This window comes from Tupaia chinensis, unplaced genomic scaffold (assembly GCF_000334495.1).
Source record: "Tupaia chinensis unplaced genomic scaffold, TupChi_1.0 Scaffold139833_1, whole genome shotgun sequence".
NCBI lineage: Eukaryota > Metazoa > Chordata > Mammalia > Scandentia > Tupaiidae > Tupaia > Tupaia belangeri.
This window is the reverse complement of record NW_006199712.1, coordinates 3,769,923-3,784,745: the sequence shown is the minus strand read 5'-3', so window position 1 is coordinate 3,784,745 and position 14,823 is coordinate 3,769,923. Positions and strand designations below refer to the sequence as shown.

The 14,823-nt window shown below is 42.9% G+C and overlaps 1 protein-coding gene across 1 annotated transcript in view; it reads right to left on the bottom strand.

Annotated features, from left to right (window-relative positions):
- Nucleotides 1-8,237: 8,237 nt before the first annotated feature.
- GK5 (glycerol kinase 5) overlaps nucleotides 8,238-14,823 on the bottom strand; it is a gene marked incomplete at its 5' end in the record, with an annotated part of 62,931 nt that continues 56,345 nt past the window's right edge. The window contains 4 exon segments of the mRNA XM_006162323.2: nucleotides 8,238-8,928; nucleotides 9,864-9,997; nucleotides 11,434-11,493; nucleotides 14,250-14,353. Of these exon segments, the coding sequence (XP_006162385.2) occupies nucleotides 8,780-8,928; nucleotides 9,864-9,997; nucleotides 11,434-11,493; nucleotides 14,250-14,353 (447 nt within the window).

The window sequence follows — 14,823 nt, the reverse complement described above, 5'->3', positions numbered from 1 at the left end:
GACAGAAAGCGAGAAATCACCCCCCAGGGGGGATGGTCACGCTGCAATCCCTTCTCCTCCATTGTCCTCTCGAGATCTTGGGCACGTACGCACACGCGCCCGGCGTGAGTTTTAAGCCACTGGGTCTGGGACGCGAACCGCAGTCGACTACGTGGGAGTCCAGCGACATAGCCATTACGCTAACTGCTGGTTCCCAACATTTGGATTTATCTTTGTGACGGGATGCATTGAGAAGGCCACAACATCACTTCTGGAGTACTCTAGTGAGAGTGCGAATTCCAGGGACCAGTAGGTGGTGTGGTGGTTAAAGCAATGGACTCCCACATGGCTGATTGCAGTTCAAGTCCTGGATCTCAGAGTTTGAAAATCACACCAGGTTGGGGCTGGCAGGTGGTGTGGTGGTGAAGGGTTCTGGACTCCCACATGGCTTAAAGTGGTTCAAGTCCCGGACCTGGCAGCTTGCTTTCTCACTTTCTCTCTCACTCTGTCCCTCTCTGATCAAATTGAAAAATGATAGATAGATAGATAGATGATAGATAAAGTTAGATAAAATCTGAAGGGGAGAATGGGGAAGGGACTGAGTCATGGCCATCCCCTAAGAGGTGATTTTTTGCCTTCCCCTCTTTCTTCCTCTGGCAAGCACACATGCCCTATGGCAGAAACCTAAAAACAAAAACAAAAACAAAAACCAAAAAATGTTATCGCTATATTGGGGCCAGCCTATGGCATGGTGGCTAAGTAGGCTGGATCCTACATGGCCAACCACGCAGTTTGAGTCCTGGACCAGCAGCTTGGAAGAACAGGCTGGCACGTGTGCATGCCCAAAATCTAAAGAGGAGGGAGAAACGGAGACGGGATTGGGATGTGGCCATGCCTTATCATGGGGTGCTTTCTCCCTTCCTCTCTCCCCTGTAAGCACATGCACCAACCAAAAAATGACTGATACAAAATGATCAAATTTCAGAAACATTAGCTCCACCTCTTTCCATCATGGCCCTCCCCAGTCCTGTCCTCCTCACTAGACTTAACACTCCTTGGAGCTAATGAAAACAAAACCGAGACCCCTTCCTTTCTTCGAATAGCGCAATGTCTATCATTCTTCAATTTCCTACTACAACATGATAGTACGGGTTCAGATAGAGAGAGACGCCACACGGGGGAACTCAGATCGTGTGGTCAAGCTCTCACTGCACGGATGTCATTAGATATGTGCACGAACATGAAGCCATGGCCAGAGAAACAGCAAATAAAAATGGTCAGAATACACCAACATGTCGAGCTCACTCACTCACTGCGTCATTGCAAGTAATTTTAGAATTACAATTTTCAAAAGGGATTTTTAAGGGCTGCTAGTTTAATTCCACCATATTAGTATGTGAAATTACATTTCCTCCAGTTATTTACAACCTCTCTAAATATTAAAAATACATTTTCGCAATTACATTTTTCTCATCACAAAGAATTAACCCTTTTCTCTAATAATGTTCTTTGTGCAAAAATGTGCAATACAGAAAAATAAGCTACAGAGTATCTATAATGGCAAGGTGACATAAACCCTTTCTTCACTAATCAAACTAAGCCCAATTTATCTTGGGTCACACTGTAATTAACATATGCTTATTTCTCTGTGAATTTCTTTTTTTTTTTAATTTAACTTTTATTTCTTTAATTTGACCAGAGAGGGACAGAGCAAGACAGCAAGAGAGAAAGAAAGTGAGAAAGCAAGCTGCCAGGTTCAGGACCCAAACTGTGGTCAGCCATGTGGGATTCCAGCACTCTTAACCACCACGCCATCTGCTGGTCCCCTCTGTGAATTTCTTAATGTACAGATATCAGAACAGGAAAAAGTATCTGGCAAGAATGTTCAGGTAAATTTTTTTTTCCCCAGAGGTTTTTACTATAGGGCACATGTGCTCACCAAAAAGAGAAAGACAGAGAGATAGAAAGTGAGAAATCACCCCCCGGGGGGATGGCCACACCACAATCCCTTCTCTCTGTTCTCCTCTCGGGACGTTGGGCATGCACACACATGTGTCCAGCATGAGTTTAAGCCATGGGTCTGAGACTCGAACTGTGATTGACTACATGGGAGTCCAGCAACATAGCCATTGCTGGACCACCAATTGCTGGTCCCCAGGTAAAATTTTTTAAAGAATTATTTATTAAATATTATTAATTATTATTATTATTCAGTTAGACCAGAGAGACAGAGAGAGGAAGAGTGAGAAGCCAAGCTGCCAGGTCTGGGACTCAAACCATGGTTGGCCATGTGGGAATCCAGCACCTTAACTACTATGCCACCTCCAGCCTGTCCAAGTAAAATTTAAAATTTGAAATGGTAAAGAGACAAAAGGGTCAGGGAAAAATTCACATACACATGAAAAATATTTCCATTGATGTGCATCCTTGATTTTATTTGTGGATCTTAACAACGGTTTATGATGTCCTCAATTATTTAATAAAAACATTAAATTCATAAAGAACATCAGAGAAATAAGATTATAAACTTACTGATGCATATGAATTGGAATCTATATTTATCATCTCGCACAAATAGAGTCTCATTAATTTTTCCAAAAAATCATTCTGACACCTTTACGCAAGTCAACTCATTTTAAATAAAAAAGAAGAGCAACATTATGATAGCTGTGTTTATTCCAGTTAACATCCTAAGTAAAGGTATCTGTGAAACTATTTTGCTATCACACAGTATTGGTACCCACTCCATAATGAGCTCAAAAGGAATATAAGAATTTTCTTGCTCCAGTACATTATAAAATCATCTTCCAAATGCTATATACATTTTTCCTAGAAGGACCGAAAAATCATACTTCATGACTTAAGTCACTAGACTGATTAAATAAGAACCTTAAAAAAGATATTTAAAGACATGGCTCATTTGGCAAGTAATCCAATTAGCAAATGGGCATAAGATATACACAGAAATTTCACTAAAAAGGATAAACCTATAGCAAAACAGCATGCCAAAAGATGTTCGCTATCATTATTAATTAGGGAAATGCAAATTACAACCACAGTGGGATATCACTAATCGCACTGGCTAAAACAAATCAAATAGTGACAACATCAAATGCTGGTGAAGATGTGGAGAAACTGGATGGCTCATACATCGGCGGTGGGAATGTAAACTGGTACAGCCGCTCTGTTTACAACGCATGGTTTGGCAGTTTCTTGGAACGATAAGGCTCATTGGAACTAAAGTCCCTACGTCATGTTTAAAATAAACAATACAGATAATCTGTCGAAACACAGTCATTTTATAACAGACCAAATTTATAACAATGTGGGGGGGGGGCGGAAAAATTAGGACATACCTGATTCTGCAGATGCCTGTCTTTGTCCTTTCCACCCTCAAGATCATTTCTGTATTTTATCTAGGGTCAAAGTACCATGAGAAATGGTGACAGTATAGCCAAGAGCTGGTGATCTGGAAAATGCTAATGCCAAAATATAAAAATTTCCTGTGACGAGGTGCCAAAACTTAAAAAAAAAAAAAAAAGACATGATTCTGGACACCTACCTGACTTTCTGGGGTTATCTTTTTGACTGGTTTGAACCAGATGACTCGGTTTTGGGGAGGGGAGACAATTCTGGGACCATGTAAGTTTTAAATGTCCAAGGTGTGTTTGAGGCTTTTAACTCTTACTGAGAAATATGATCTAAATTTCCCACAAGGGAATCCGAATCCTTTAGAGTGAATTCAAACCTTCCAGATCTGAGATGACTCTAGAATCACTTACCATCAAAGAACTCCAGGGAACAGCAATCTGCCTTCAGAGAATTCTAAAATTCTTGCCAGACTCCTTGACCGGACTATTTTAACTTAAAGACTGGTCCCAGAATAAGTCCCTTGCTGAAGGTCTATTTCTGAAGTTCCTTTCCTATAGGTCCGAAGTGTTTGGCACTCAGGACTCCACCTCTGTCACTTGCACTCACACATAAAACCTGTGAGTGGAAAGGCTTCGCGTATACCTTGGTTAATAGAACTATATGCACTTGTAGACGGGTATCTCTAGACAAATTCATTTGCAAATATATAAATACAAAGAATTTTCAAAAAGACAAAAGAAGATTCTGGCTCTCATAACAAAGCAGTGCCCAATCCAACAGAAACAAACTTCACTCAACAAATGTAAGCTTCTCCTTACCAACAAATGTATGTATCATCAAGGATAAAATGCATATATAAACCAGGTTGCACTTACAAAAATTCTCACAAACACGGAGAAACAGTATTAATTTCTGGAGAAGCAGACAGAGGTTCTGCTCTCAGAGAGTGTCCAGTCTGCACCGAGGCAGATAAAAGAAGAGTGATGACTTCCTTTGTGCAGGTATGAAAAAGAAGTCAAAATGCAGATAAAATCAAAGATGATTTGCAGAATCCATGAATCCTACCCTGAAGTTATGGGTCTATGAAATAAAACCATAGAGGTTGCAGAGGTGGGGGAAAGGAGTGAGTGCATGGAAACATCAAAAGATGAGCCAGCAGGTGGCATGGTGGTTAAAGCACTGGATTCCCACATGGCAGATCATGATGCGTGTGCTGGACCTAGCAGCTTGAAAACGACACAGAGAATGTGTGCTTGTGTGACCAAAATCCTGAGAGGGGAATGGAGGAGAAGGGACTGCAGTGTAGCCCTTCCCGCTGTGGGGTGACTTCTCACTTTCCCTCTCTCTGTCTTTCCTTTGGCAAAAACTAAAAAGCAAAATAAAAGACAATTACAGCATGAGATTTTTTCTTCCTCATTAACTAGCAAAGTGGAAACCCCACTTAAGGTATTAATGTTGCTAACCATTTCCAAAGGTAAAATGAGGCAGAGAGAAAGAAGTCTGACGCTATATTCGTGCATCCTTCAATTTCCTTTTAAGAACCTCTATCAGTGGTTCCTAACTAGGAGTGAGCCTATCTCCCGGGAGGCAAACTTTGGAGACATTTTGGGTCATAATGACTAGAGGGTTGAGGGTTAGAGACACTATAAAACATCTTATAATGCAAAGCATGGTACTCCCAGCCAAAACGCCATCCATTCCAAAATGCCAGTGCTGAGATTATTGTCATGGCTGGAGATGGAAGGTTTATAAATCAGTAAGTCTGTGGTATAAAAGTAATCAGCACCACTATAGGATGAACTATATAGAAACATTTTCTCCCTGGATGAGAAAAATGGAGACCTCTGAAAATAGGATAGGCCCATGATAGGAAAATGAAGTATGCTGAGACATATAAATACATTTTTAAAAATTTCAGGTATTCGTGAAACTATAACTGCAAATACACCTGTAAAATGGGAAGAGCAACGTCTTGGCTCAAATGATTGTCATGATCTATGATTCCAACTACCACACACAAAAAAGGTGCTCATATTTTAAATTTTGATTTAACCTGACAACAGATTTACTAAACAGTGCCATTAAAAATCATAAATGTTAAAAACGAAAGATTAGCTGAGGCCAGCAGGTAGCATGGCAGTCAAGGTGCAGGATCCAACGTGGTAGCTTTGTGGTTTCGGATCCGACGTGGTAGCTTTGTGGTTTCAGTCCAGGATCTGGCAGCTTGTGCATGCCGGCACAAAATCCCAAGAGAAGTGGTCTAGCCATCCCTCCTGGGGGGGAATTTCTCACCTCCACCATCCTGGAATGCCCATGCACCCGACAGCAACACTTAAGGGAAAGAAGGATTAGCTTTAGGGCCAGCCTGTACAGCGTGGCAGTTTAAGGGGGCTGGATCCCACATAGCGCCTGCGTGGTTGATGGCATGAAACCCAGAAAGGAGGGAGAGATGGAGAAGAAAGGGTAGTGGGGTGACCATTCCCGGCAGGGGAGCTTTGTCACTCCCTTCCTCATCCAAAACTGAAAAAATCAAACAAAAAATTAGCTACTAGATTCACAGAGGGGAAAAAAAAAAGTAGCTACTGATTTTTGAGCTATTCAATTGCAAGGAGAGATAGTCACAGTTATTTTTTCCACACGCCCTAAAAGGTATTTATCCTTTTTGTTTTTATGTGTTGGGGAAGAAGAATATGGAAAAGAAATAAACTAAAAACTTACAGGAAGTTTTAAGTTATTAATGATATTGCAATGCAGGCCAGCAGGTGGCATGGTGGTTAAGACACTGCACTCCCACATGGCCAATCGCAGTTCAAGTCCCAGACCTGGTGACTTGCTTTCTTTCTCTGCCTCTCTAGTGAGCACACATACCCTATAGCAAAATAAAAATAATAATTAAATAATTCTTTAAAAAATTGCAATGAATGCATGTCCAGGCGGAGTTGCCAAAAACAAAATTGCAATTAAGTATATCCCAACACAAAAAGACAAAATTATTTCCCACAAAATCAAACCCACTGAGAGGCAAAATCTATCAGAAACAGTAAAATAAGAGACCAGCTTTCATTCATTCTTGATAGAAAAGCCTTTAACTGGCTATTGGGCTTTGTAAAAAGGATGCAAAACAAAGAATGAAAAGGAGATATTATCCAAATATAGTGATCTGACTTATTACAGTGAAAAAACAAACAAAACAAAAAAAAAACCCTCTATTACAAAAATATTTCCAAATCCTTTTCTGTTGTTTGTTTGTTTGGTTGGTTTTTTTGGCAGAGGGCATGTGCACTAGCCAGAGAGAGACACAGAAAGATCCGTGAGAAAGCGCCCGCCACCACAGAGCATGGGCAGGCTGCAATCCCTTCTCGGCCTGTCTCTCCTCTGAGATGTGCAGGCATGCAGACACGTGTATCTGGCACACATATGCACCTGGCATGTTTTTCAAGCTGCAGGGCCCGGGACTCCAACTGTGCAGTTAGTCGTGTGTGAGCCAGGTGTCCTTAACCATGAAAGCAACGGGCTGGCCCTCCAAATCTTACTTAAGGGAGTTAATGAGACTATATATTTGTTAGAACACCTCCATCAGAAAAGTAGTAACTTCAGAAGACACTTCACATTCACTGAACAGGAATTTGCAGAAATACCACCTCACCACTAATTCTAGCATAAATACCTTTGACAGCAACAGCAAGCTTCTCTGTAACTTCGTTACTTATTATGTAACAGTTAGCTCTCTACAAAGGCTTCATGGAATAAAATCCAGACCAAGAGGGAAATAAATTCCTCAAGACAGCAAACTCAAATGGAACCTACCCCACATGCAGGGAGTGTCAAGTAACAGGAGAAAAGGGTGAAAGGAGGCGGTCGGCTGCCTTGGGAAGCTGCTGCTCTTACTGCTCTGTGTTGTTTCTAGCGAGAAAGTCTGAGAATGCCCAACTGTCCCCACCCCCTTTGTGACTCCCTGGCTCAACAGCCAGAGGGCGGTCATCAGCATGGACACCCTCCCAGAGCCTCAGCAGCTGTTCCCAGCACGTGCCTCAGAGGGGTGAGCAGACCGGAAAGGAGCAGAGGTACACAGACAAGCCAACCCCAATGAAGGCAGCTCTTTTTTTTTTCCCCCCAGGTTTTTAATCACAGATGCCCTCGCTGCTGAGAGATAGAGACAGTGAGAGGGAAAGTGAGAAATCACCCTGCTGCAATCCCCTCTCCGGATGCCGCTAAGTACAGGGTTCAAACTGTAGTCAGCCCACATGGGAGCTCAGCGGCTGAAACGTCACATCACCTGCCCACAAAGGCAAGCCTTAAGTCACCAGTTAGGGCACTTTCTTCAAATGAAGCTGTGTTAATTAGGCACTTACTAAAAAACAAAGACATTTATACAAAGATCTCAACAACTCAGAAAGATAAAGGACAGAGAGGAAGGCAAGATTCATGTAAACCACCTGTATTTTGTAAAATACTGGATGTTATACTTTAGCCAGAAGTTTTTTGAAAGAAATGCTACTTGAAAAGGAAAATAAATGATAATTTTCTGTTCCTTAAGAGTGGATACCTTAAAAAAGAATTGATATCCTTTTTTTTTTTTTTGGAGAGGTTTTTGTTATAGGGCACATGCGCTCGCCAGAGAGAGACAGAGAGACAGAAAGCGAGATATCACCCCCCAGGGGGATGGCCACACCGCAATCCCTTCTCTTCCATTCTCCTCTCAGGATCTTGGGCACGCACGCACACGCACCTGGTGTGAGTTTTAAGCCCCTGGGTCCAGGACTTGAACTGCGGTCAGCTACACGGGAGTCCAGCAACATAGCCATTATGCTAACTGCTGGTCCCAGAACATGGAAAAATTAAGGCAGTGTCTTCAAGCTCAATAAGGAAAACCACTGACTAACAGATTCGCTCGAGAAGACATACTGTGTTCATATTCGGATGTGACATAGAAAAAGTATGGCTTTTGACATAAAATATTGATGTTGCAAGTCTACATTTTCCCAGTTATTCAAGGACTTCAAACAGTTCGCTTAATTTTAAAGAATTAAGGAAAAAGTGTTCACATGATTTTGAAACAAAAAGCGAATAATGCTTGACCCAGAGCTACGCACTCGGATGGGAAACGACAGGAGCCGTTAGCCCAGTAGAAAAACGATGGCCTGAAATCGTCCACATGTGGCTGGGAGTGGCTCATGTTCTTTGGAATTTGCTAGAAAACAGAAAGTTTTGAGGTACTGCTGCCTTATCACCTGACCCAGATTTCAACTGGGGGAAAAAAAAAAGAGTTTATTGTTTGTTTGTTTTAAAAAAAGCAATGCTTTCCTCTCAGGTTGTGATGCTCGTTTTAAAACCTCTCTTGGTCACTGTCGTAGTGGTCGTCCCTGAGGTCTGTCTCAGCTGCACGTCAGAAAGCCGCCAGCCACAGTCTGCGGTGTCTCCTCTCGTGTCACATCTTGTTATACCAATGCATGGAGCGCCTCACTGCTTTCACCCAGTTCTCCATACTCATCTCATAGTCTTGCCATTTCTTCTGTGGCTTGAAAACTATTTCACTTTGCCTCAATTGCTTCAGCTCCTCCTTGTCAGCCCAAAACCCTATGGACAAAAAAAAAAAAAAGACTGTCAAAAAAATTTGAAGAATTATGTATTTATTATTATTATTTCCGTTTGCTCTAGGGCATGTGTGCTCACCAGAGAGGGAGACAGAGAAAAAGAGAGAAAGTGAGAAAGCAAGCCATTAGGTCTGGAACTTGAACCACGGTGGGGGGACCAGGCATCTTAACCACCAAACCACCAGCTGCCCTGCCCGCCCCCAATTTTTTTCTTTAACGCTATTTACTAAAAAAGTTAACCTAGAGACCCTCCCTTGCTAAAGACCAAGGCAGCTGTCGACGCTTTATCTTCTTTTTTTAAAAATTTATTTTTATTATTATTTTTCTTAACTTGCTATAGGGCACACATGCTCACCAGAGAGAGACAGAGAGAAAGAAAGAGAGAGAGAAAGAGAAGGTGAGAAAGCAAGCTGCCAGGTCCGGGACTCAAACCTCAGTTGGCCATGTGGGAATCCAGCACCTTAACAACCATGCCAGCCACCTGCTGGCCCTTCACCTCATCCTTTTCTTTTCTTTTCTTTTTTTTTTTTTTAATTATTTCATTTAACTTTATTTATTTACTTTAATTTGACCAGAGAAGGACAGAATGAGAGAGAGAGAAGGAGAGTGAGGAAGCAAGCCACCATGTCCAGGACTTGAACTGTGGTTGGCCACGTGGGAGTCCAACACCCTTAACCACCACACCACCTGCTGGTCCCGCCTCATGCTCTTCTGACTTAAAGAGCAAAGGAAGGGTGGAAGGAGCCCGACCAGACCCACCAACAGAGATCACCCAAAGTCTGTGAGCAACGGACATGCCTACGGAGCCTAAGGAACGGAAGGCCTTCCAGCCTCTCTACACGGTGACCAGCAGGAGAAATGCTATCTGGGAGAAATCGTCCTTGAGAAAGCGCCTGTCTGTCCCAAACGCCCACGTACCAACAGCAAGGCCAGCGAGAGAGGCTGCACCGAGGCAGGACATGTCGACGTGGACAGGTCTGTCTATATCCTCATTAATCAAGTCCGAAGTCATCTGCATGATAAACCCGTTCTTACAAACGCCTCCATCTGCCCTGTGGAAGCAAAATGTATAAAACTGAAGACGACAATGGGAACCAGCAGTTAGCGTAATGGCTATGTCGCTGGACTCCCACGTAGTCGACCGCGGTTCGTGTCCCGGACCCGGTGGCTTAAAACTCACGCCGGGCGCGTGTGCGTGCGTGCCCAAGATCCCGAGAGGAGAATGGAGGAGAAGGGATTGCGGCGTGACCATCCCCCCTGGGGGGTGATTTCTCGCTTTCTGTCTCTATGTCTCTGTCTGTCTGGCGAGTGCACGCGCCCTACAGTGAAAATCTCTCAAAAAAAAAAAAAAACTGAAGACGACAACAAAAGCATCATTCATTGTTTTTAAGCAGGGCCACCTATGTTTCTTAAATCCTTGAGTTTGTAAGTTTAATTTTTTAATTCCAAAATGCTACCAGCATTGGCTTGGTAACAGAGGGATTTACTGGGTAATCTTTCAACATGTTCTTTTATTCCTGCCATCGGTTTTCCTACCTATCCTGTTTGTCTTGGGACTATTTCAAAACAGAACAAGTTTTGTTTTGTTTTTCCTTGAGAGACTTTTGCTATAGGGCGCATGCACTTGCCAGAGAGACAGAGAGAGACAGAGAGACAGAAAATGAGAAATCACTCTATAGGGCGGATGGCCACGCCACAATCCCCCCTTCCTTCAGTCTCCTCTTGGGATTTTGGACATGCACACATATGCACCGGCATGAGTTTCAAGCTGCCACATCCAGAACTCCAACTGCAGTCGGCCATGGGGGAGTCCAGCGCCTTAATCACTACACCACCTGCTGGCCCCCAGACCATGTTTAATCAAGTAAGCCAATACAGAAATTCATTTGGGACCCAGCCGTGGTGGCACATCACGGCTAAAACATGGGAGGCCCAGGAGTAATTCCTAGTCTAACTTAGTTTGTGCAAGGTGGCATGGGCCTGTAATCCCAGGGACTCGGAAAGGCTGAGGCGGGAAGATCTTGAGTTCCAGACGGGAAGATCTTGAGACCTGGGCAAAACAGGGAGCCCCGTCTGAATGAGCTGGGTGTGGGGGTACATGCCTTCAGTCCCAGTTTCTCGAGAGGCCGAGGCCAGAGAATCACGACAGCGAGACACTCTTTGTGAAAAACATACTCATTTTGGCAGTATAGCAAAGACCATCAAGAAATTTAACCCTTCACCCCAAAAGGCAGCTACTCATCCAAAAAGAGATATTAAGATGTGTGTAATTTACGTAATGCACACATGGGTGTCAGGATGCTCCCAAATATTCTCCACACATCCAACATGAGCTTTCTTACCTTCTCTGAATTCCCATAACCAGGAATTTTTGTTGCAGAGGAGCTAGACAGAAGTTACTTTAGAAATTCTCAATAAGAAATACTAATAGAAGCTACCAATTCCTTCTAATTTTTCATGAAACCTGTTAGAAACAAAGCTTACATACCGGATTTTTGTTACTGGAATATGGATTTCTTTCTGCATCAACTCATATAGTTGTTTGTTTCTAGATCAAAAATAAGATCATTGTTTAGAGGACAGTTTTTATTCTGATGCGAAAAAAATGAAAACTATAGTTTTCTTCATTGATATAAAATAAGCAAAAGAAAGCATTAGAAAAATATTGTGCTAACTGGAAATGTCTAATAAATGCTCATCTAAGCAAGAAGTTCAGACAGAATACTCAGTATTCTGTCTTCATATAAAAGTATAATTTCCAGAGAACCAGCAGTTAGCGTAATGGCTATGTCGCTGGACTCCCACGTAGTCGACCGCGGTTCGTGTCCCGGACCCGGTGGCTTAAAACTCACGCCAGGCGCGTGTGTGTGCGTGCCCAAGATCCCGAGAGGAGAATGGAGGAGAAGGGATTGCGGCGTGACCATCCCCCCTGGGGAGTGATTTCTCGCTTTCTGTCTCTATGTCTCTGTCTGTCTGGCGAGCGCACATGCCCTATAGCAAAAATCTCTCCAAAAAAAAAAAAGTATAATTTCCATTTTGCAATTATATTTAATCTAACCTTCTACAAAGAAAAATCTAAAGTGAGCATCTATTTAGTAAATAGCAACTAAGAAGACAGAACCTACATATCGAATCAAATCAATTAAGTATAAAAAGAATCATTTTGGGAGCTGGCAGATGGCATGGTGGTTAAGGGCAATGGACTCCCACATGGCTGACCATGGTTCAAGTCCCAGACCTGGCAGCTTGCTTTCTCATTTTCTCTTTTTCTCACCCTGTCCCTCTCTGTTCAAATTAAAAATAAAGTGAAATAAAACAATTCCTTAAAAAAATAATCATTTTGTAATCACAGAATATTTCACTTTTTTCTTTTCTTTTAGGTTTTTGTCACAGGGCACTTGCTGGAGAGACTGAGAAAGACAGAGAGAGGAAAAGTGAGAAATCACCCAGGGGAGGATGGCCACCGTGCAATCTCTTCTCCTCCACTCTCCTCTAGGGATTTTGGGCACGCACGCACGTGTGCCCGGTGTGATTTTCAAGCCACCAAGTCTAGGACTCGAGTCACAGTCAGTTAGTCATGTGGGAGTCCAGTGTCTTAACCACCGTGCCGCCCGCTGGCCCCCAGAACATTTTATTTGAAACTTTACAAGCAATTCAGCCTCATGGCAGTCACACGTTCTTTTTTAATTTAAGAGAGATTTTTACTACAGGGCACACACGCTCGCTGGAGAAACAGAAAGAGACAAACAGAAAGCGAGAAGTCACCCCCGGGGGGATGACCAGGCTGCAATCCCTTCTCCTCCATTCTTCCTCAGGATCTTGGGCATGCACAGAGTGGGTTTAAGCCACGGGGTTCAGGACTCGAATGGCGGTTGACTACAATGGGAGTCCACTAATGTAATCATTACGCGCTGGTCCTGGACAGTCACATGCTTCATCTGAATAATCTAGACCTGTCCTATAGCAAAAATAGTGTAGGTTTTTAGGGAAATATGCAAAAGGAATAATTCTAATGATTCAATCTTTATATTTAACCAAAGCGTAATTCGTTTAAATACTCCTTCATGGATAAGGATACTAAACCTTTGAAAAATCCAAATTTTCAATCTTTTAGGCTTAAGAAATTGGGCATGTAAAAAACACATTCAAGAGACCAGCAGATGGCGTAATGGTTACGTCACTCGACTCACATACTCGACCAAGTCCCAGATCTAGCAGCTTAAAACTCACGCTGGGCGTGTGTGTGTGCACGCGCGCATGTGTGTGTATGCCCAAAGTGCCAGGAGGAGAATGGAGGGAAAAGCAATGCAGCGTGGCCATCCCCTTTGGAGGGTGATTTCTTGCTTTCTGTTTCTTTCTGTCTCTCTGTCAAGTGTAGGCACCCTATAGCAAAAACCTCTCTTAAAAACAAAAACCAAAAAAACAAACAGGGGTCAGCAGGTGGCATGGTGGTTAAGGATGCTGGACTCCCACATGGCTGACCATAGTTTGAGTCCCAGACCTAGTGGCTAGCTTTCTCTTTCCTCTCTCTCTCTCACTCTGTCCTTCTCTGATCAAATTAAAATAAATAAGGGGCCAGCAGATGGCATGGCGGTTAGGGACACTGGACTCTCACATGGCCGACCACAGTTTGAGTCCTGGACCTGGCGGCTTGCTTTCTCACTCTCTCTCTCTCTCTCTGTCTCACTCTGTCCCTCTCTGATCAAATTAAAAATAAAGTTAAATACAATAATTCTTTTTTTTTTTTGAGAGAGGTTTTTGCTATAGGGTGCATGTGCTTGCCAGACAGACAGAGAGAGACAGAGAGACAGAAAGCGAGAAATCACCCCCCAGGGGGGATGGCCATGCCACAATCCCTTCTCCTCCATTCTTCTCTCGGGATCTTGGGCACGCATGCACGAACACCCGGTGTGAGTTTTAAGCCACCGGGTCCAGGACGCAAACCACGGTCGACTATGTGGGAGTCCAGCGACATAGTCATTACATTAACTGCTGGTCCCAATACAATAATTCTTTTTTTTAAAAAAAGCACATTCAATTTTCTAATACTATTCGGTTGTCAGAAAACTCACAATGTATTTTTCTATGCAAAAATTCATTCTGACTTTTCCAATGACCATATTAAATATGAATAAATAAGAGATAACAAGAAAATTAGTAACAGAACAGATTATATCACATACAGGATATAATAAACTCAAATATAAGGAAATTAATTAAAATGGAGACCTTTCCATTTAGTAGCAAGCTAATGAGGAAAACGGCGTTGCTCTGAAGGGAGGGGACTCGGGGCAGGTGTGGTACCTGAAGGCTATCGATTCCAATATTGCTCGCACGAGATGGTGCTTACTGGTGGAGGGCTTCAAACCCATGAAAGAGGCGCATGCACAGGGGTCGTTTAATGGGGCCTGGAGTAAGAGAGAGAGAGGATGTATTGTTATTGTTCTAAATGACATCCATAGATTTAAGGAAGTATTATATGCTAAAAACCATAACCACGTAAAAGAAGAGAATGCTGGGACCAGCAGTTAGTGTAATGGCTATGTCACTGGACTCCCATGTAGTCAACCGCGGTTCAAGTCCTGGACCCAGTGGCTTAAACTCACACTGGGCACAGGTGCGTGTGTGCCCAAGATCCCGAGAAGAGAATGGAGGAGAAGGGATTGCGGCGTGTCCATCCCCACAGGGGGATGGAGAGTGATTTCTTGTTTTCTGTCTCTCTGTCTCTGTCTCTCTGGCACACACGCTCTATAGCAAAAACCAAAAAAAAAAAAAAAAAAAAAGGAAGAGAATGCTTATTCAGGGTTCAATTTAAAATCATTTAAAATTAAATGACAGTCAGGCCAGTCTGGGAACTTAGTGGCTAATGGAACCAGAT